The 22,276-nt window shown below is 42.4% G+C and overlaps 1 protein-coding gene across 2 annotated transcripts in view; it reads left to right on the top strand.

The window, feature by feature from the left end:
• The window catches only part of srgap3 (SLIT-ROBO Rho GTPase activating protein 3), an 86,466-nt gene that overhangs the window by 14,101 nt on the left and 50,089 nt on the right, over window positions 1-22,276 (top strand). For both annotated transcript variants that reach the window (XM_050037643.1, XM_050037642.1), the window contains exon 2: window positions 9,137-9,332. In XM_050037643.1, the coding sequence (XP_049893600.1) occupies window positions 9,137-9,332 (196 nt within the window). The remainder of the gene's footprint in view (window positions 1-9,136; window positions 9,333-22,276) is intronic.

The following is a 22,276-nucleotide window of genomic DNA, read 5'->3' as shown; positions in this document are numbered from 1 at the left end:
TGCCACCTGTCCACATCCATCAGACTCCACCTCTCCTCCAATAAGCTGCTCCCCCAGGGACTGGTGCACGCCCGTGTTGCCATGGAGACACCTCTCAGCCTGGTCCTGCAGAGCTGGATCCTGGATACAGCAGTGATGGACAGCTAGACTCTGAAAGGGCGTGTTTCCGGTGTAGCTTATATGCTCGGGCTTCCCTGAAGCACATGACGTGCTGACGTGATGATGATACAGATACCAGAGAGGGGAATCATTGTCAGCGACGATGAGGAATTCTGAGATGATTTTCCTCTCCTTGCCCCATGAAGCAAAGCAACAATTGATTGTAAATGTCTATTTTATTGTCGTGAGTTGAGTGTTTTCCTTCAAAACAGTGCGGTCTAAGGTTTATTACAGTTTGGAAGGCTTAAATGAGCTGTTTATCATCAAGCCTATTATCCCAAATTGTTTTAGATGACAAGAAGCCGTTGCCCAAATTACATTCATTTTCAATCAGAGGCTGCGAGTTAGTAAAAGTATTGCATGAGAGGAGCTCATTTGATTGATTTTTAGTTTGACAGAACATCAAGTGGAAAATCCGATAAACCGGCAGATAATTAGGCGGGAGGATTAATAGTGAGGGACGACCCCCTAGACTGACAGCTGACATCTTGCTGTAAGACGCTCCGTCAGCTCACCTCTGCTCAGCCATTGATTGGTCTCAGATCCTGTTGTCTTATCTCTGAGTACACGTGCTGCAGCAGCCTGGCCTAATGAGGGAACAGGCGAGATAGAGACAGACAGAGGAGAACCTGCAGTGACATCGGGAGCATGCCCTCATGAATCCAAAATTGCATTAATCATTAGGGGATTTTTAAAAAAAAAAAGAACAGAGAAGTGGGGGATTAGTTCAATGACTGGAACTTGCATTATGAGACTCAGTGCGAGGGACAGAGAGAGTGAATTAAGGTCTGGATAAGGGTTGCGTTCGTCTGTGTGTCTGCTTTTCATGTGATTTTGACTCTGCAGTGTAGAGCCCAGATACTGCAGAGCTGAGTTGGGGATTAGGTTAGTGAAATTTGGCTCGGAGTGGCTTTTGTCTGATGTGTGTGTGCTCATGTGTGTGTCTACACACTGTATGTGATGTCTTACCGCATGATGATGTGAACGCCCAAGGACGTTATTTTCAAAGTGTTTAATACTTTCTGAGGCTGGTTATGATTTATAATTCATCCACATTACACAGAGACATGTAGTTCTTTCCTCCACACTCACTGCACCAATATGTCAAACACCAAGTGGAATCTGTGCTCCCTTTTGATTCACTGAAACACTTCCGTCCATGCTAAACATGGCTATAATTGTAGAGAAGCTACCGTCAAACCCCACTGACAGTGAGATCATATTTTAGCCTTATTACCCTGCAGTGACATGATCCATCTCTCCTGCTCCTCCCCTGGCAGCCTGCTGCCCTGCACAGCCTGGCTTCCCCTGCTGCCCTCAGGATGCGCTGCAGAAAATCCCTCTCATTCACTGCACTCCAGTTTATCCTCAACTTCATTGCGTCAAGACGTCACGTGGCCCTCTGAAACAGCAAACTTGCAGTAAAATGCTGCACCGGTGCATCACCACTGATGTCCTGAAGTGACTTCAGAAAGAGAGGCAGGTTTTGTTTTTACAAGATACTAAGTAACTTCTTGTTCTCAGCCCATAAACATGTCCGTAATACATCAGAGGCAATATAAGTGCTGAGGAAATGTCAAAAGTCCTTTTTAGTGTGGAGCAGTTTTACATCTGTTCCTCACCGAGCTGCATTTTGCCTGAGGGAGACCAAAATAAAACTACAGATATTGTGAGTTCTGTTGAACAGAGGAACTTCACCCAAAATGTTTTGAGCAACAAACACTCATCCCATGTGGATTATAAAATGTTTGTAGTTTTGAGAACAGAGGTTGTATGCAGCTTGAATGGATTTTAACAGTCCATAGAAAACTTTAAACCACACCTGCAGCATAATCCATTTCTCTGATGTCCATCTGTATTTCCAAAACACTCGTATTTTTAACACAATATGGCACACTGCCCCTGTACCAGTCCGAGTGTGTTAAGCACGCAAGCAAGCACAAGTGTTCCTCTTCCATTGGTCAGCACTGTGGTGCAGTGGTTAGCAATGTCGCCTCACAACAAGAGGATTCCTGGTCTGAACCCTTTTGTGCAGAGTTTGCATGTTCTCCCCGTGTCAGCGTGAGTTTACTCTAGGTGCTCCGGCTTCCTCCCACAATCCAAAAACATGCAGGCTAGGGTAATTGGTGACTCTAAATTGGCCGTAGGTGTGAATGTTAGTGTGAATCGTGATCTGTCTTCATGTGTAAGCCCTGTGATAGTCTGGTGACCTGACCAGGGTGTACCCTGCCTCTTGCCCAATGTCAGCTGGGATAGGCCCCAGCCTCCCTGCGACCCCCAATAGGATAAGCAGTGGCGCAAAATGAATGAATTAATAAAATATATAGAATTACTCAATAAACATAACAGTAAACTAAAGTCAGCCAGCTCAGAAGTATCCAACATGGTTTCTCTCATCTGACTTGGCCCAAAAAACACAATAGCAGAAAACATTTTGGGCATAATTCATCCCATAACCAGCTCTCTTAATACATTCATAATGCAAGCCAATGCACACGTCTGCTAACAAGCTCCACAGAGACATGCATGACAGTGGGACAGAGGCTGTCGTTAATGCATTTTTTTCTTGCCCTGTGTCACAGGAGGCGGCTGCTTAGTTCACAAAAGGATTTTGGGTGGAGTAAAACTGGACAGTTTCAGTTCATTTAACCTTTGCTAGAAACATCACATACTGTGCTGTAACACAGCTGCAGATACAGGGTTTTGTCTGTGAGGGTCAAAGGTCAGGGATCTCCAACATCCTACTATTGTTAAAGGGAGGGTTTCCTGTGCTGTGAGGAGACACGTGTCCACACAGTGCTTTCAATTCCTGTCCTGAAATGGTGTAGGGGAAATTACAGTATATTGTGGGGCAGGTGTCCAGTGGAAGGGGCAGGGCTCCTATAACGATGATGTATGGACTCGAGGTCAGGAATGTGAATAGTCTGTCTTGAATACTGTCTGCTCTCATAATATGTCAAACACAGTAGGCTCTATGTCCTAATTGCGCTGGTAATTTGCAGAGCAGCAGTAATGAAGCAGCCTGCAGAACATTAAAACACAACTGTTGACCTGAGACAGATGATCAGACATGCTGGAGATCTTACACTGATGATGCATGAATATATATGCATATGCACACATTTTCTATCCCACCATATTTTCAACTTAATGAGTTGTTGTTTTGAACAGACTGCATTTTGATACATATGGACTAAATCCCAGTTGTCTGCAGACGACTTTAGTTCAAAACAAAAAAGCTTTTGATTCCAGTAGATCTGAGAAGTGCAGTAATATTTCTCCATCATTAGTTTAGTGGTACAGAAAGCCTCTGATTAGAATTGTTATTGCATTAATGAAGCTTTTGGGATTTGTTCTTGCTTTTGCTAAACATTATCGGAAGGCTTAGAGGAAGACGTAGTAGACTTAATAATTATAGTCGATATATCAAACAGCTCAGAGGTTGCATTTAGTAATGGGAAATAACCAAGTGACTGAAGCAAAGAAAAACAAGGTTTGCATAACACAGAAAGGCTATTTTTCATCACATTTAACAGAACTAGTAGCAAAAAGGCCTGAATTGAGCTCAGTTACACAAACATAAATCTAATTTTATTACACTGTCATAAGATCCACCAATTATAGGCTGTTATACAGCTTGAAAGGATAAAATTATCCTTCAGACGAAGAATTCTGGCCTTTACATGCATAATCCCAACACAGTTTGACCATATTTCAGCTGCTCCAGTCTCATCCCCCCTTCCTCCATCAGCCTTTTTGTCTAAAGATAACCCCCACCTCCCTCCTCCAAAAAAACAAGAGAGAAAGGAAATAAGCAGATGGCTTCATCTCTAAATAGAAAGACAGAGGCATCACACAGTAGGTCTGCCACTGATAGTAGCTGCATGCATTAGTAATCAAGCAACAACATTGAGGGTTTAACTTGCTCACCTCGAATTAGTGGAATTGTGTTTTTGGCATGGTTGCCCAAAAAATCCCACCTGCACTTGTAAATTGAAAACACTGTGTTTGAAATTAATAGTCAGCTGCTTCAAATGAGCCCCTGCTTTAATACACTGACTGCTTTGCTCTCGAGCAATGGGCATGCCAATAGTTCAACTGGCTACTAAAAGTATTGTATCATTATTTAAACTCAGCAATGTTTCTCATTTCCCTGAATATTGCATATGTAATTTTATTAAGAGACCTATCTGTAATGCAATGCTTTGTCTCGAGCTCCTTTCACACATGCAGCCTACTGATGAAATGTTCAGGAACATTTCCTGCATGGGGACTTGTGGGAATGGGAGCAGGGATCAGTATTCAGGAAAATCTGTACCGCCAATTTCCCACCTCAAGAGTTAAAGCATGTAAGGCAAAATGGAGGTAAGAATATGTTGTGAATAGGGTAGCAGCGATAAAGCGGTTTCAAGGTATACCATGACATAAAAGTTGATGGTTATCATGCCGTGTACATTTGCTTATCTATGATACTGAAAAAAAAAATGCAACTGGATGTTGAATCTCCCCTTTATTTTAGTTATTTTTAAAGACTTTTTACACATTTCCATTAGTCTGGCGCAGCTTTCTCAAGAAAAGAAAGGTCTGGCTGCGCCGACTCTCACTTTAAGATTGGAGAACAAAACGCCCCGGCTTTTTTTTATTTCTTTCAACCAATCACAATTGTTCTTGCCGGTGCCACAGCAATGGTGCGCTTGCAAAAATATTGCCGGGGGGAAACAGGTTTTGGTGTAACACGCCCACAAAAATGGTTTCAGGTTTAAATTATAGTAATAAAACGTTTGTTCAATCAGCAATAAGCCTTCCACTTTCATTCCTTTAGGGTCATTCTGACTAATAATAATATAAATTCTATAATACCGTGAAACCAAGATATTTTCTGAGACGGTTATTGTACCGTAAAAATCTCATACTGTTGCTACCCTAGTTGTGAATGAAAGTTGCAGTAACATTGCAGGGACAAGCACGTAAAGGATTACGTCCACTTTCATGCCGAGCAAGGGGACCCATCGCAAGACACTACTGATGGCATATTTGAATCCATGACATGTTTAGAGTTTATAGAGTTTTTACCCATCGTCCTCTTCTGTCAAATTTTCTGGTGGTTGGCATCTATGACTGTTGTATTACCTCCATCTGGTGGACTATCCCTTGCCCCATCTGCCCCAGCATTGCAATGGCATGTGTGAAAAGGTGCATGCCAAAAATGTTCCTGAATGTAGTGCATGTGTGACCAAAAATCTCTAGTGGTGCCTTAAAGGTTATCCCACTAATATACCAGGAACTATGTGTGAAAGAGGCTTCTGCTTGATTATGTTCTGGCTGTAAAGCAATTTTCTGAAACCAAGAAAACCGGAGCAGTTAAGCTGAAAGTGGGGCATCCATGTTTAGCATGTTTACACACATTTCTGGGGGTTCAAAGCCTTGTTACATACATGTCAGGAAGGCAGGGAGGAGTTGGTGGGTGTTGCTCAAAATACAAAGGTTATGTATTCTACAGATGATATAGAGGATGAGAGGTGTCTAATATTAGACACAAGTCTTTTTAACAGCTTTGGAAGCACTTGATTTGTTGGTGGTTTGAACCAGTAATCATTCTTGAAAGCAGTAACGGCTCACTGAGTGTTTTATCCGCGCTGTAAACGCTGGTCTTTTTATTTCTTCACTTGGTAGCAAATCAGAGCAGAGGCAATTACAGACATCAGAAGCATTTCTGTATTTAAGGAGTGTAATAATAGTGCACAGGACGTGGTGGTGTTGAAAAAGATAAACAATCATCTTCACTCTTGCTGCAGGCCTACTTTCACATCCTCATCACAGATTGAAGAGAACCACAGAGGGGTCCCTCACTTTGTATAAACCGCAACCAATGAAGCCACTCTCAGAGCTGGGAATACTTAGAGAATAATTCTCCAATTGCTCATGGTTTCTGAGAGGGAAGGGCACACTACTGGTGTGCGTGACCTATTTTTCCAAATTCATCCGTCAAATACAGAGCTGCAGCTGGTGGTTCAGACTGTTGTGGAAGACTGTTTTTTAAAGTCCTCCCTGTCACTCATGCACAGTGGTGTCACGTTTTCCTGGGGCCTTTCTCTCGGCTCGCATGCTTTGGCACCGTTTTTCTCTTAGAAAATAAATATAGAACAGACGAACACTGCAAACAGGGAGCATATTTAGCTGCATGTTTGGGAAAGCAAGACATTCCTGTCAGGACCGAAGCAGTTAAGTGGTATCTCTCCCTAAGCTCTGGTTCAGGGCTCCCACTAAAAACTGAGCTTTAAGCCCTCAGAGCTAGGAGGGAGAGGGAGGCCCCTGGATGAAGGGGAGGGCTGGGACAATGGTTAACCACAGAGCGAAGCATGCCGCTCGAGGCTGAGGCCAGGCGGCACGACATCACAGGGAGAGAAAAAGGCTCGCCCCCACAACATCACTGTTTCAGTTCAAATGGCAAGCTTCCCCGGCGGAGAGAGAGCCTGCATATATCCATGAGGAGGGCTTGGCTGACCAAATTACACCCTCAACAGCATGGAAACACAGTCTGTGTCACTGCAGTGGTTTCACCATTCAGTCAGCAGTTCATCTGCCTGACTGAGTGTCACTGCCAGGGCTCAGATATGTATAAAATCCATCCTTAGTCCTTATTTTTTAGGGCTGTAACTTGCAATGACCCATGTTGTAACACAAGGATGTTACGACATGCAGGGACTTACATTTAGGAAGTTCATTCTTTCGTTGCTATGAGTGCAGCACGCAGACCTTTTGAAGACAGAAATAACAACACAAAAAAATCCTTTTCAGTGGAGGAAAGCTTGAATAAGCTGGCCATTTAAATTCTGTGCAGTACACGCTGTGATAGATTGTGTATTCCTGTTGCAGATTATTGCTTTAAATGTAACACTTTATAAAGAAAACTAAGATACACACACTTTCATTTTTGTCATCACGTTTTTTTAAGAATTCACAAGAAAAACACTGAAGGCTTACAAGACCCCGTGATGAAACCACCGCTGGTTTTGCTGTAATCTTAAATTCTTTTCATTTAATTCTGCTGCTAGATTTGACTCAGGAGCTGCGCTGAGGCAGATTGTGTTTTTAATATGACATGATCAAAAGATATTTTGGTTTCTAATAAAGGATGGTTGTTAGTTCGGGAGGTTTCCTTCCTCTTGAGAAGTGACACCACTCATCCTGTTTCCTGTAGCGCCTTCCATCAGGTTGTGTTTCTGTTCTGCAAAATCGGCCTTTGTCTGTTCCTGAGCGGAGGCATCATTGCTGCTGATGACAGCACTACAAAGAGGAATCAGGTTTCTCTCGTGGGTTCCCACTGGTATGAAGGATCTGTAGTCTGCCTGGGAGCGTCAGGTTCCTCTTAAGCAGAAATGTTACTCCACTACTCGCTCCAAGTGGGAGAGTGCATTAGCTTCTGATTAAATCAGTTTGATCTCACAGTGCGTCTACAGTGTAGACACCTATGAGAGGTCATACACACACAGGTCCTCTTACAGCTTGGCATGGAGCCTCACTGGTCATGCTCACTCCCAGTTAGAGGCTTTATGTTGCTGCTGGTCCAAAGGAGTTTAATGAAATGGCTTAGAACAACAGCATTTGATTATTTTGTGATTAATTTGTGATATACTCTATTACAGTGGTTCCCAACTGGTCCAGATTTCTCATCAGTCATTAGTTCAAGGTCCACACAGTTCAATACATTAAGCGTCAAACTTGCTTTTGGCCATGTCGTAGAGCTAGTTTGCTGTCTCTGTCAAGTAGCTGTCAATTGGTCACTCACTCTACAGCAGGAAATGGCGCTTCAAAATAAAAACTTTGTGCCACACTTGACATGTTTGTGAGCAACTTGCCCTCCAATCAGAATGGAGCCACAACCCACCAGTTGGGAACCACTGCTCTATTATACATGATTGATTCAGCAGTCCTGCTTGGCTTGACGAATGAATGAATGAATAAATAATTTTTATTTCGGTTACATACATCTGGAAAAACAAAGATTATTTCACACGGATTTTCTCACAGTCAGTAACCGAAAGAGGAATAGGCTGAAGCTCCGGGCTTATTTTTGCCTATCCTATATTAACCAAAGGATACCAAAGAAAGGAAATAAATGAATTAATAATTAAGTACATTATACTCTAAATTACAATCTGCAATTCTTTTACATTTTGATCATTTTACATTATAATCTATAATCATTTTGGGAGCAACATAGTTTCAAATCAGCACTGAGTACATGAAACACACCTGTATTTTACATTGGTTCTCACTTTACATGTTTCATAAATAAACCACCCTCTTAAATTATAATTTCCTTCTCTTAGTCTACAAAAATTGAATGCAGACAGAAAGGTTGCTATCAACAACTCAAAAAAAGTGTTTCCAATGTTTTTAAATACACAATGTTTGGAAATTTTAAGGTGTAGGATGCTATACATTGATTGATCAGGTGAAAGGTAAAGAAAAACAAATTCTGTAGGGACTCACAATAACAATCTGAGCTTGTCAGTGGCAAAAACAAGCACATTGACAGTGCAATATTATCCTGAGCAGTGGTGGAGTGGTAGTTGATGAGTTGGGAGTACTACTAGGTAGATGATGTTGAGGAGGAAGTGGGTATACTCTGATAGATGGGTAGACAGTAAATGGCCTGAAAAGAGGATGGTATACTGGTATACCTGCATATACCCTCCACCACACCACTGGCCTGGAGTGATTACATTGCAGCTGGTTTCATGGCTGCCAGCTGCCCTTTCAATATTTGTCTCCATTAGTCATTTAGACACAAAAGCATGGGGAAATATGGTCAAGGTTGAAAAATATTGAAGTTTGCCTTTAATACATTCGATAATGATGCTTGACATTCTAATGACAGGTTGTTTTTGACCAGGGCATGTTGTGCATTGTTGTGACAGCAGTGAAAACACTTGACTCATCCCATTTCCATTTTTGGTCTTTTGATGGACAGAGATCCGTAACCAGCTGGTGGAGCAGTTCAAATGCTTGGAGCAACAGTCTGAGTCTCGTATCCAGCTGCTGCAAGACCTGCAGGAGTTCTTCCGCCGCAAAGCAGAGATCGAACTGGAGTACTCCCGCAGCTTAGAGAAACTGGCCGAGAGGTTCTCCTCCAAGATCCGCAGCTCCAGAGAACACCAACAGTTCAAGTGAGTTTCCCTCCCAGCCTTGGAGGCTTTCGCTGCTCAAACTGTTGCATCTACAGTGTTGGTGCACCTGAGAGGTTGTGTGCAAGGGCGTTGCTTTGGTTACATATCTTTACCTACGCTTCCCAAGGTAATGGTAAACTAATCAACAATAGAAGTGCTGACCTCAGGTGCGCTCTCTTCTATGTGCATCTTCGCCAAAAGATCACTGTCCTTTACTGCTGTATCCAGTATTTAATTTTTGATTGACGTTCAATTATAGCATATTTTTAGGAGAAAGTGTGGTGTGTTTTTTCGGCCCTGAGTGGTGCCTGCAGACTTTCTCTCAAAATGAAGTCCACAAATGACTCACTGCTGCTCATTAAGGTTATTGCTGTTAGGACACTGATAACTGAAGGCAACTCGGCAGCATGTCAACATTTTAATCTGGATTTTAACAGCTGGACAGAAAGACGACATTAGAGAGATTAAAGTGAGGAAATCTATCTGAGACAATTAAAGTGATGTTGACAAAAATGGGAGAGACATGTGTCCTCCACCCAGCCTTGTTTGTGTGTTGTTTGACAGCAGCATTATTTCTATACTTACTGTCCTTTAATTAACTTTTCCTTTACTTACTTTGAGCAGTGGTTAACATTGTCGCCTCACAGCAAGAAGGTTCGTGGCGGGGTTTGAACCCTGGGGTGGGGTAGCCTTACCCTTCTGTGTGGAGCTTGGGTTGGTGTGGGTTTTCTCCAGGTTCCACAATCCACATGCAGGTTAGGTTAATTGGTGACTCTAAATTGGCCGTAGGTGTGAATGTGAGTGTGAATGGTTGTCTGTCTCTATGTGTCAGCCCTGTGATAGTCTGGTGACCTGTCCAGGGTGTACTCCGCCCTTCGCCCAATGTCAGCTGGGATAGGCTCCAGCCCCCCATGACCCCTAACAGGATAAGCAGCTATGGAAAATAAATGAATTTCCTTAATGTCATGTAATGCTGGTTACTTTAACTGCACTGATTTTTGTTCAGTTTAAAAGTATTTTTGTGAAGCTGCTGTCCCCGTTTCCTTTCAAAGTGAATCCAGACCACAGGGATCTGTAACTGACTTCATCCCCCTTTAAACGCTTCACTATTTATAACCTTCCTGTAGACCCAGCCCTGCTGCTAATCACGGTGCTTTGCCTGATTACAGTGCACAAGTATACAAGAAAATACTCCAATATGATTATGTGCTGTAAGGAAATATCTGTTTATACAGTCAAGTTCTTTATGACGTCCTCAAAGGTCAGCTGGCTCTGGCGCGATGATGAAGACGCAGTTCATTAAAGACGTTAAAGACTGTTGAGGGCTGGACATAACAAATCCAATGCACTCATGGTGCTGTAATGTAGCACTTAACTTTATAGAAAGCTGTGAGTGAAGCTTTATGCTTCATTATGTTTTAAATTGCATCCATTATGTATAAATATTGCAGGCTCTCGACGAGCTCTGCATCAGACAGAAACTTGTGAAGGAGCTTATTAAATTAAAAACCATGTCATTTATTCAAGATGGTAACTTACTAGTGAAAAAATTTAGGCACCATGCAGTGCTATTGGTACGTGTTTGCTTTGTTGGCGAAACAGAGCCTTGTAGTTGGAGAGCTAACAGCAAAAGACACATCTCTGTATTACTGAAATGGTATTGACTAATTAGTGTATATACAGCTTAAATTATCTGCAGTGCAGTGTTGCAAGTGTGTGCAGTGCAAGTGTTTTGAAAGAAAGGTAAAGCCAATGGTGAAGCACAAAGGCAAAAAGAACTGCTAGATCTTTGGAGTAAAAGAAACAGTGAATAAGGAAGTCCATTGAATGTCATCAGATAAAAATCAGCTCACCCGTAGCTTTGACCCATTTAGATTTGCAGCTCTGGAGACACTGAAATGTGTGCTGGTGAAAAAAAACAAAAAAAGAGGGATCGTCTGCACAGAAACCACCACTTACACATTGGTACATGACTCACGCAGGGCATGAAATTAAGCGCTGCCGCTCCCAAAATCAAGCACCTCAGGCGAGCAGACGAGCTTAGCTCAGTCTGGAAATGGGACACTTACCCAGCTGTGATCTGGCAGCACATATCAGACATAAATCTACAATCTACATCAACATATATGTCGTCTAAACCCAGCTCTGGTTCTTGCAAATGGAAACAGCAGGACTGCATTCCTAACATTTTTATAATGTGAATCTTGAAATGTGTTACAAGAACTCTCAAACGCTCACTGTGCTCAAATGAAAACAAAACGCAGATGTCCGTAAGTCTCCTACAAAGCATGTAATGCAAATACTGCAGTCATGCAATACATTTAATGCGGCAGTAATGCAAACTGCTGCATGTGCTCATTTACTGTAGCACTGCAACATGATGCACAAAATGTCATGTGTATGCAGTAGGGCTGCCCCCGACTAAGAATTTTCTTAGTTGAACCATAGCCGTTATTTAGGGCTATTAGTCCACTGAATGTTTATGGTATTAATTTAATTATTTAATTATATTTTGGGCGGGGCAACACAATGGTTTGAGAATAGCATAGTAAAAGTAACACTGTTAATGCTGTGCTACATAACAGAGAAATACAAAACTGTGCTAATGAACCTTCATTAATATAGGCCTATGTTTTATCTACAAGTGCACGTCACACACTGAGCGAGCCGCCTGTTAATGACACTGTTGGCAAAGCAGTAATGATTGTGCTAAGTGGCTAATGGGCATGTAGCTACTTACATGTTTCAGATGATACGTCATGTTTGTAGTCAACCAATGAAGATGAGTTTACATATCACCTTAGGTTCATCCTTCACCTTCTCAAAATGATCCCACACTTTGGATTTCCTGCCCGACATGTTATTAACTAGCCTGTGGAATAACCACAGGTACCAGCCCTGTAAATTAGGGGCCGTACACATGCCGCGTCTTTAACTGCCTGGAAACACGAGGTCGGGCACTGGGTGCTACTCTTGTGCCCTTTTTGTGCCAGCTTTCAAGAGCGCAGCGGCAGGTTGAATCTGAGGTTGCTAAGCAACCTTAACAAGCATCGTGTAGCCTATTTACCTGAAAGTGTGTCAGCTATTGATGATGGGACAGATGTAAAGCTCTGGGTAGCCCTGCACGAACATCATCAACTTTCCCATATTTATCACAGACTGAATATATATGGAAGAAAGGAAAGATATCTTTCAGCTGTGACTGGTTTGTAAGGTGACTCCTATTTAACTTCCTGTGTCTGTCCTTTCAAATTAAATTCCCACATGGTCCAGTCATTTAGGTTTTGATTTATTTTGACAAGGCGCAGCTCCTAATAGAGTTTCACGTTTTCTTGTTTATTTTATTTTATATTTTTCTGTGATTAAGCGACCAATGAAATCTTGCCAACTAATGACCTGTCTGGTCGACTAACGTTAAGTTGACTGTTAGGGGGCAGGCCTAGTATGCAGACAGCGCCTTTTTGCTCTTACTTTGACAGTTTGGGCAAGGTAAGAAGGGCTTCCCGTGGGTGGTTATCGATCTTGTGATCCACACAAACAGCTGTACTTACTCTGCCTGCCTTTTATACATTTTGCCATCCATCTTGAATGGTTTCCATATGAAGTGAAGTAGGTCAAGTAATGATGATTTACACATGCCAACTGAGTGGGTTACAGTTATTTTTACAAACCTGGTATAAAGTTTGGCTCTGGGGGCACTGGTCAGTATTTCAGGAGCATCCTTCTTTCCTGCGCTGCTCATTCTTTACAGTTTGATCAGCAACTGGAGACAGGTCTAGACAACATTTTGGCTCATCTCTATAAACAGATAATCTGCATATGAATGTGTATAAATTAGAAAAAAGCTAATAAAAAGCTAAAATTGTAGTCTGACGATAGCCGAAGTGTTCACAGATTGCATTTCAGTCAATGCATTTTGCTCCTCGTACAGACTGTTTACCAGCAGGCAACCAAAGCCCGCTCAAATGTGACTGGTCAATGCTACTCAGACTATAAACCAAAAGCAGAGCGCTTCTGATACCAAAATCTTGAGACATGTGCCTCACACTGCTCATTAGGAAACAAGCACTGTCAGCTGACCAAAAGCACTTTTACTGGACTTATTGACACTGGTGACATAGAATAAGACGTAGAAATGTCTGCATGTACCCGTACTGTATGTAGGAGAGCAGTGTGTGTGTGTTAAGTGGATGAGGATTTGACTGGGTAATTGAGTCCAGATGTGTTAGAGGAGGCGTGCTTCATTGTGGCGTCTAAGACTTGGCTGACAGTAGACAGAACTCTGCTGCTGCTGCTGCAACATAGCGGCCTGAACTTTGGCCTGTACAGTTGATCTTATCCACACAGCAAAGGACAGGTGTTAGAAAAAACACCTTATCCTCAGACACATGTTCTAATGATACTGTATTACACTTTGCACTGACAAGATCAAGACTTAAAAGCCAGATGGCAGCAAGTGTCTCAGTGCAGTGTCTTGACCAAGACCACACACACACCCACCCGCCCACACACATACACACACACTGTGTAGTGATAGCTAAATGAGCAATGTCGTTGTATGGCACTTTTAATGCATTGTCTTTTTATGTAACCCGTTGTATTTTGTGCTTGCCTCCTTTTGAATTCCATTAATTCAATAAAATGTGTAAAAATGTGAAGCAGTTCGACAATATGAAAAGAGCCAAACGACAGAAGTCACAGACCACAGAGGAAGCGTGGGTGGGAGGCTACTATCATGCTTGACATGTATAGAGGATGTCATATCCAGCCATACTGAAAGTCTTTGTTAGGTGTCATTCGTACCACACACACACACTTCCTCGTGTATCTGCATCAAAATGATTTTACTTTACAAGGTACATTAAATTCAAAATGGCCAGTATTTGATCCAAAGTGAGTTTTTTAAGCTCATAACACGATTGCACCTTGTGCCGTGCTCTCCTGGTCTGAGCAGGCGGGCAACCACAAATCCTGCTAATCAGCTGTGACACGCCCTGTACTGTGCCCTTCCTCCCACTTTAGTGCAGTTAAGTTCATGGTGAGCCACCAAAACACCAAATGGGCCCTCAGCAAGAAAAACACTTGTGTTTGTCTAATAAAAACACTTTGTTGGCAAAAAGCCCAACCATGCAGTACGCACCATCAAACACACAGAGAAAACATTTTAGGCCTTCAAGTCTCTTTATTCTGTGAACACACTCAGTTGCTTTTGGGTTCGTCTTTGTTATCTTTGACTCAGTTTTTCATCTGATACAGCAGATTTGAACCATCCTTTCCCCAACACCCTGCAACATGCCTGTGACTGTTTGTCATGGCAGTAAAAGTTGTGCTCTGTAAACTCTGTGTTACACTGCAGAGGAGCAGCCTGGTTACACCTTTATGTTTTTGAGGGACATCAAAACAGAGCAGTATAATAAAATAGAGTCATCTTGACCGGGACGGACTTCCATATGTGCTGGATCACAGCCTACAGTCTGTTGGCTGAACCCTCCTAGTGCAGATTCATTAGCAAGCTGAATGCCACAGTGATTTACAGCTACTGCAGCTACAGCTTCACCGCAGCAACCCGACCAAGGATAATTTTGCTCTTCCACTTTACCTCATTTGCCACAGTGAAAAGACACACTGAAGGGTTACAGAGCTGCTCCGTACTGCAGTCGCAGTGCCAGATAGTGCACCACTTCCTTTCTCTTACTGGTTCGCAGTTCCCAAGAGACAGCAGCTAACGTCATTATAATTATGGAGTGGACGTTTCAGGGTATATATCATGGATGAGATTTATAATGTACCCCATCGAATTAGAGTGATTGGTATCATCCGTCTGTCATAGAGGCATATTCAGATGTAACAAAGCACCATTAAAAAGGCACCTCATGCAATATTGATATGGAGAATAACCTGTCTGGGAGAGATAAGACAGGGCTTGTAGTGATGTCCAAATTGGTGTGTGAGTGTGTGTGTGTATGTGTGTGTTAATCCCTTTGTGTGTGTATCCAAGCAATTGGTTTGGAAGGAACTGGGGGAGAAAATTGTTTGGTATCGTCACAGTGCCAGATCTTTGTACAGTGTATGTGAGTTATTTTAGTTTTGAAGCTGCTTTTGCTCATTTCCAAGTGATGTCTCTGTTCATTTCACGGTCAGCAGGGCACAGCTTTGAAAAACTATCAATGGGTAGTTTCTTTTAAGAGCAGTTAAGTGCGATGCGGCCTGTGTCCAGAACACATTTGTCTTTAAAGGGCTGCGATGAAAAAGTGTGATGCAGTGCTTTAGTTACAAAATAATTATGATGAATAGAGTCTGTTGCTGTAGGATAGTGCCAGACACTTTAATGGTGCTTTGTGCACGGACACCAAAGTACAGTTATAGCTTTAGTCTCATTTAGGCTCATCCCATTCAGTATTTTTAACCTGTGCCCCATGTTTTCGAGTGCCACCTTGCCTCTCAGAGCTGAGTGGTTGAAAACTGCCTCTTTGAAATGGGACAACCCTTCAAACCCTGATCCATCATTGGTATGCTGGCATTTACATTAACAGACGTGACGAGTGTTGCTGGACATTGCTTATATGCCGTCTTCTGCAGTGGTGATTTCTTTTGCTAGGCTACATGGAGTCTTTTGTGGTTGTCTAGATGCCTGCGATTCATTCACAACTTAAGTTTCACGCTTTTAATTGATCAAAAAAGTCATCAAATAAAAAGAGATTATTTTTGGGGGGGCGTTTTCTTGCCTTTATTGCCAGGACAGCTGAAGACTGACAGGAAAAGTGGGAGAGAGAGAGCGATGACACGCAGCAAAGGGCCATGGGTTAGAATCAAACCTGGACTCTGCCTGTATGGGTTACTTACTTTACTAGGTGAGCTAGAGGTCGCACTGTCAAACAAAAAAGAACAATGCTTCATTACCAACTAGCAGTGCTCTGTAGGCCAACATTAACAACCTGTGCTACTGCCCGCCTGTCTGCTTTGGTATTACAGGAGCGGTAAGATGTGCAGCAACTTCGCTGCTGGAGTTTGGTTAAATTTCAGGCATCATATGCCATCAAATGAAGAGGATGTTGAAGGGTGTGGCATGGAAATATGTCAAAATGCGGAACTGCAATGCACAAATCAGCAATAATAATATAACATTAGCTAGTTGGCTACCAAGAAATTGGCATAGGCTACTAGTGATTTCTTGTGTTATGCTTGTTATAAAGAAACGGACCATAATGCATTGAAATGACATTAAACACAGATTATATGATGGTTAGAATTTTTAAGTCTTTACTACCAGAGAAAATGCATTTAGGGATTCCTTTTGTTGCTCGTACAGCTATCTTGCCAATGATTTCTCATAACACTCGGTTTGAAGTGTGCCTCTGAAAAACCTCAGTTTGGAAGGCCATGGCGGCCTTACACTTTGTCATACCCTAACAACAATCAGGACACGCTACCCCTATACTTCAACACGCAAAACCGAGGGATAAGGGCTAAGTGTTAGGGGCGAGGGGTGCATTGGGATTGGGCCTTTGTGTAACTGTGTAGTTGAACCATGGCCACTCTCAGGAGCTCTGAGGGGCAAAGGGTAAAAGGTTAAACTATATCTCTCTCTAGACTCAGTTTGTTTGAACGCAGCAGTCCATCCCCGGCTCTTGTCAGGTTGACAAGTCCAGCTGGTGAAAGTCAGCATGTACAGCATCCGTAGATTAGCTTGGTTGCAGTTTGTTTTTCAGATCTTGTCAAACCCGCCTTTGACACTGCACTGTGCTGCTTTCTGCTCTGGCCCCTGCGTCTGTGCAGCTGTGCATCATCAAATGTTGGCAGTGTGTCTACTCCCAAAAAAAGGGAAAAACTTGCTTAAATGATGTGCAGATCAGCGCCGTAGCATATTGAAGCCCCGCTTGAAAACGAGGGCAAAACTAATTTGAATGGCAAAGCTGGCTGCATGTGCCCACATGCCCCTTGTCTTTTGAAACTGTGTTTGGCTCCTTCTCCTTCTCCTTGGCTGTTTCATTGATAAGCAGCAGGCAGGCAGTGTGGAGGGGATTAAAGGCCTTCACAGAGCCGAGTCCTGGTTTGATAAATACACACTTCCTTCTGGAAATCCTGGCCCAGACACATCATAGGCCCTGGGTGATTAGATGGTGGCATCCAGTGCAGCCATGACTAAAGCACATGTGCTGTTCCATATAATGCTGACTTGTTCAGGGTATGCCCATTATACAGACAGCTTGCCATTAGTTTATCCTTGAATCAAAGGATTATTGCAGTGTTCTCCCACCATAGACTATTTCTTTGTTTCTCAATTTACTACCACTGTCTGATCGTCTTTATACTCCTCCATGCATTCCCAGATTATGCTGCATGTATGTGTCTGCCTCACAGAGACAGTGATGCAGTGCAGGACTTGTAAAAAACCATGGAGACAGCCAGGCAGCGCTTTGCAGGATGAGACAGATGTAATAGGATGCCAGAAAGCTGCACTCGTCTCTCCTCCTCTTCCTTCTCACTTCTCTAGAGACTCTCAGAGCTCATTGTTTGCCTTCTGCATGTTAATGATATCCTGTGTATAAATACAGAGGGCACGGAGCCATCCAAAACCAACCCTTTTGAAGCCCTCTGGATTAATTGACCCGCAGGCTCTCGACTGATTCGCAGCCTTTTACGGGAAATGTAGTGGCTACAGGACAAAGATGAATGAGTTTTGCTGCATGCTGAAGTCGATCTTTTGTGATAGATAGGCTTCAGCATAAGAGCCGGTGTAGGAAAGGCAGTGTCTCTTTCCCATAAAACAAGTGGAGGAGCTACATTTATTACTGTGTTAAAATACTCCCAGAGATGCTGCTGGTACACAGGCCTAATTACCAACCTTCTGCTCCTAATTCCTGTGCAATGAGGACAGCGACTGGGAAAAATAGATCTTGTGTCCTTTGTCTGTTTCTCTCTTCAAGGCTTTAACACAGAGCATTAATAATGTGAACCTGGTCACCTTCAGAACATCTTTTGTTCCTTAATTTAAAGTTTCCCTACTTATCAATCTTGCTCATTTTTGGTTGAACAGTCAAATTCACTACTTTGGTCCAGACTGAAATATCTTAACAACTACGTGATGGATTGCACTGAAAGCTTGTACAGACATTCATGGTCCCCAGAGGATGAATCCTAATGATTTTAGTAATCCAGAGACCGTTTCTATGGATCAGGCAGCCATGAGACTGACATTTGTGATCCTGAATCAAATGTCTCTACAACAGGATGCATTGTCATTAGGTTTGGTACATTAATCCCTCCTCAGGATGAATTTTGATTGTTTTGGTGATCCTCTGACTTTTCGGCCCAATTTTACCATTTAATTTGTGTGCTACTTTGGCTTTACGACCAAATACAGATGTTTGCTGGTCTGTAAAACTAATGAAGTGCCTGTCATCCTTTGCTGTACTTTGTTTTTGCTGCTAATCAACAAATTTTAGCATGCTAACACCTTAAACTGAGATGGTGAACATGATAGACAGTATACCTGCTAAACAGCATGTTAGCATTGTTACTGTTAGTATTTGGCATGCTGATATTATTATATTATTTAGTTCAAAGCACCGCTACGCCAAACAAAGGCGCTAGCATGTCTGGAATTTCTCAATTGTGGGATCAATAAAGGTATGTCTTGTCTTATCTTATCTTATCTTATCTTATCTTATCTTATCTTATCTTATCTTATCTTATGTCTATAGACTCGTCTGTCTGATGTATTATGAACACAGTTTTTTGTACATGAACACCTGCAGACCAAATACCCTAAAGGTTCTGTGGCAGAGACAACATTCAAAACACTAATATAGCAGCAAACCACTTTTAGAGAAATTGATTCATGCCTTTATTTCAAGCTGGCTCGACTACTGTAACACAGTTTTTAGTGGCTTCCCAAAAAATACCACTGAAAGACGTCGGCTATTAACCAGAGCCAAGAAGAGAGAGCACATCAAGCCAGTCTTAGCAGCTCTGCACTGGCTTCCTGTTACATTCTGAATTGATTTTAAGGTCCTCCTTGCTTGTATACAAAGCCCTAAATAATAATTTGAGCTTTTCTGTACTTTGTTGTGGTAGGTGGTCCAGCTGTGCATGCATGTTAGTACATGTGGGTCCCTTTTTCTCTATCCCACTGGCGAGCTAAACTCTGCTGCACTCCACTGTGCTCATACAGCAGTTACAGGGGATTACTGCTGAAAATGTTACAGGCAGTGTCGCAAAAGTGTACCTATCCTCCAGTTTTCCCTTAAGTTAACACTGTTAGCTCTGTCAGCACTGTTGTCATTGTTAGTACTGTTCACGCTGTTAGCACTGTTGTCATTGTTAGTACTGTTCACACTGTTAGCACTGTTGTCATTGTTAGTACTGTTCACACTGTTAGTACTGTTGCTGCAAGCAACTGTACAGCCACGTCCATGTAGAGAACTGTGTGCAGACAATCCCAGCTCAGACTCTGAATCATAGATATGGTCTGAATGTGGTATTGAGCTCGTTTAAAGCCCATCATTTCTAAAATTGTAGGTTAAATTCTAATATTATCAATGTGGTATGAAAAGTAAATAACCTGGTGCTCCAGTCAAGTGAAACACTTCATAATGTAAAAGGCAAGAGTGACTTAAGCAGCAGATTTAGCAGAGGTATTACGAAGGGACCACAGGTCCATAAGCACTTTTAACCATCAGAGGAGGGCCAAGGATTTACCTCAACAGTGTTTGGGTGGAAAGCTAAGGATATAAATGGGACTTAAAGAAGCCTGGTCGTGCTTAGGGATGTGACGAAGCATCTCTGACCACTTTTAGGGATTAGCAGAGAGTAGAGGTGCTTGTTCCCTAAACCTCTCAACCACAAACAGCAATTATACACAGAGGAGCTGCGTCCCTTACAGGCAGATAGGTCAGTCATGCAGAACTGGTGCAAAATGAGGGATGGTGAGACAGTAGAAATAGGCCATCTCAGAGGGGCCAAGGAGAATATGCTCTACATCAGATCCTCTATTGTTAGCAAAACCTAAAACCCAACTGATCCTCCGCACAGTCTGTCAGCGGGGTTCATCTCATTTTGACACAGCAAAATAACGTTCAATTTAATCTTTTTATTATTGCCTCTTGATTGCAAGGCTGAAATGTGGCGTGAATTTATGGCTGGATTTTCTCGGGTCTTTCAAATTACTATTACGTTTCTGTAATAGCAAATTAATTGACATGCTTTTCAGACAAAGTGCATCTCAGGACACCATTCTCAGTCTAACGCTGAAGAAGAACAGCTAGTAATAAATGGATAGATGAAGTGTTTGCCTGCACTCAGGAGGCCATTTGTTAATTTTAACAGGGGGGGTGGTTGGTTTCGTTTGGAAGGATGAACATGTAAGAGTCTGTCCATTCTTGATTAAAAGCTTTGCTGTCTACTGTTCTCTTTTTAGAGCACTCCATGTGAAATTAGTTTTCTCGGCCTCTTCTTTTTCTGCTGTTAACTTGAACTGTTGTCTCACATTTCGTGTCTCCTGTGTGTGTATCTCACTGACCTGGGTGCTTATCAGAATACACAGATTTGATTTGACTTGCAACACATGCCGTTGGTCTGTGAGTTTCATCAAGGCTAGAAATGCTGTACTGGTTAAAATGGAAAGCTTTGTCAAAATTCAATTAACATCAATAATTTATCAGTTATAAGTCTGATTCCAGACAGGACGCCACGCCATGTACGTTTGGACACGGACCGTTGTCCACCTATTAGCGCCCTCGAGGTGGGTGGAGAGCGATGACACGTTAAGTGGTGTATTTTGGTCATTTTGCTAACAAGAGTGTACCTCTCGTCCTCCCTCAAATTGCCTACTGCCCGCACTGATACCATGAGAACAATGCGCTGGTGTTTGTGTCCTGTCAGCCTGATGTAAGTGCGTTTAGGGGCAGCATTAAGTAAAGGAATAATGGGGAATGCACTCTGGAGAAGCTAGATATCAACTTCATTAGATGTGATTTGCATTATGGAAGCTCTCTGTAGGAGGGCTCTTTGATGTTTGTGCTGCTCATCTCTTTTTCCTGCTCCACAGTGAAACCCTATCCCCCCACCCTGCTCTGCTTCTCTCCCTCCTCTGCTCTCATTTCCCCCTCTCTCCCTTTGTCTCCTCCTCGGGGTTGGTTGATTGATTAATGCTCCGATAGGATCCAGACAAGGGTATGGGTTTGAAGGGATTGTGTGTGTGTGTGTGTGTGTGTGTGTGTGTGGGTCTGGTGCAATGTGTCCGTGCCTTGCTCTTTCTATTTGAAATCACCCGAGGCGGAGACAGTTTAAACTGATTATGCAGCAATCAAGGCCCATGACTCTGTGGATCATTATGGTCACCAGCTTTATACATTTACAACAAGTTGATGCCTCAGACCGTAACATTGTTTGTAGTGTGGTGGAAGACGGAGAGGAAATGATAGAGTGAGAGAGGAAGACATTCACCAAGAAAGGAAAGGAAAAAGGAAACATTGTGGTATTTATGATCACGTCCGTAGCGATATTGTTTACTTTAACAGTTACTTCAAATGCTTTCATCTGCAGCCAAACAATATTATTACTGCATGTAAAACAGCATAGTGCTGTTAGTCATGTTTTGGACTGTTATTTATTTACATATACCCTTTTGCCAACTAAAATTTGCGTGTGTATGCGCGTCCTTTAAACGTGGGAAAACACATTATAAAATAGGCAATAGAATGCTTTTCTGTTGCCAGCAGGCTAGAGCTGTGTACACGGCTTTGCGGTACACGAGTATGCCTTTCTGGGGTTTTTTTTTCAGGTGTGTCCCATTCAAGGCTTGAAAACAGGTTATTTATCAGTAGAACATGCATGAAGGACAGTGAAAATCTTCTTTTTTGTACCTCTTCATTATTGACTCTCCTCCAAAGTTGTTGCAGAATACATTTTGAACAATGTTTGAGTGCTGCTTGGATGTAAAC

This window comes from Epinephelus moara, chromosome 24 (genome assembly GCF_006386435.1).
Source record: "Epinephelus moara isolate mb chromosome 24, YSFRI_EMoa_1.0, whole genome shotgun sequence".
Classification (NCBI taxonomy): Eukaryota; Metazoa; Chordata; class Actinopteri; order Perciformes; family Serranidae; genus Epinephelus; species Epinephelus moara.
The sequence above is the reverse complement of the archived record's forward strand: the minus strand, read 5'-3'. Positions and strand labels throughout refer to the sequence as shown.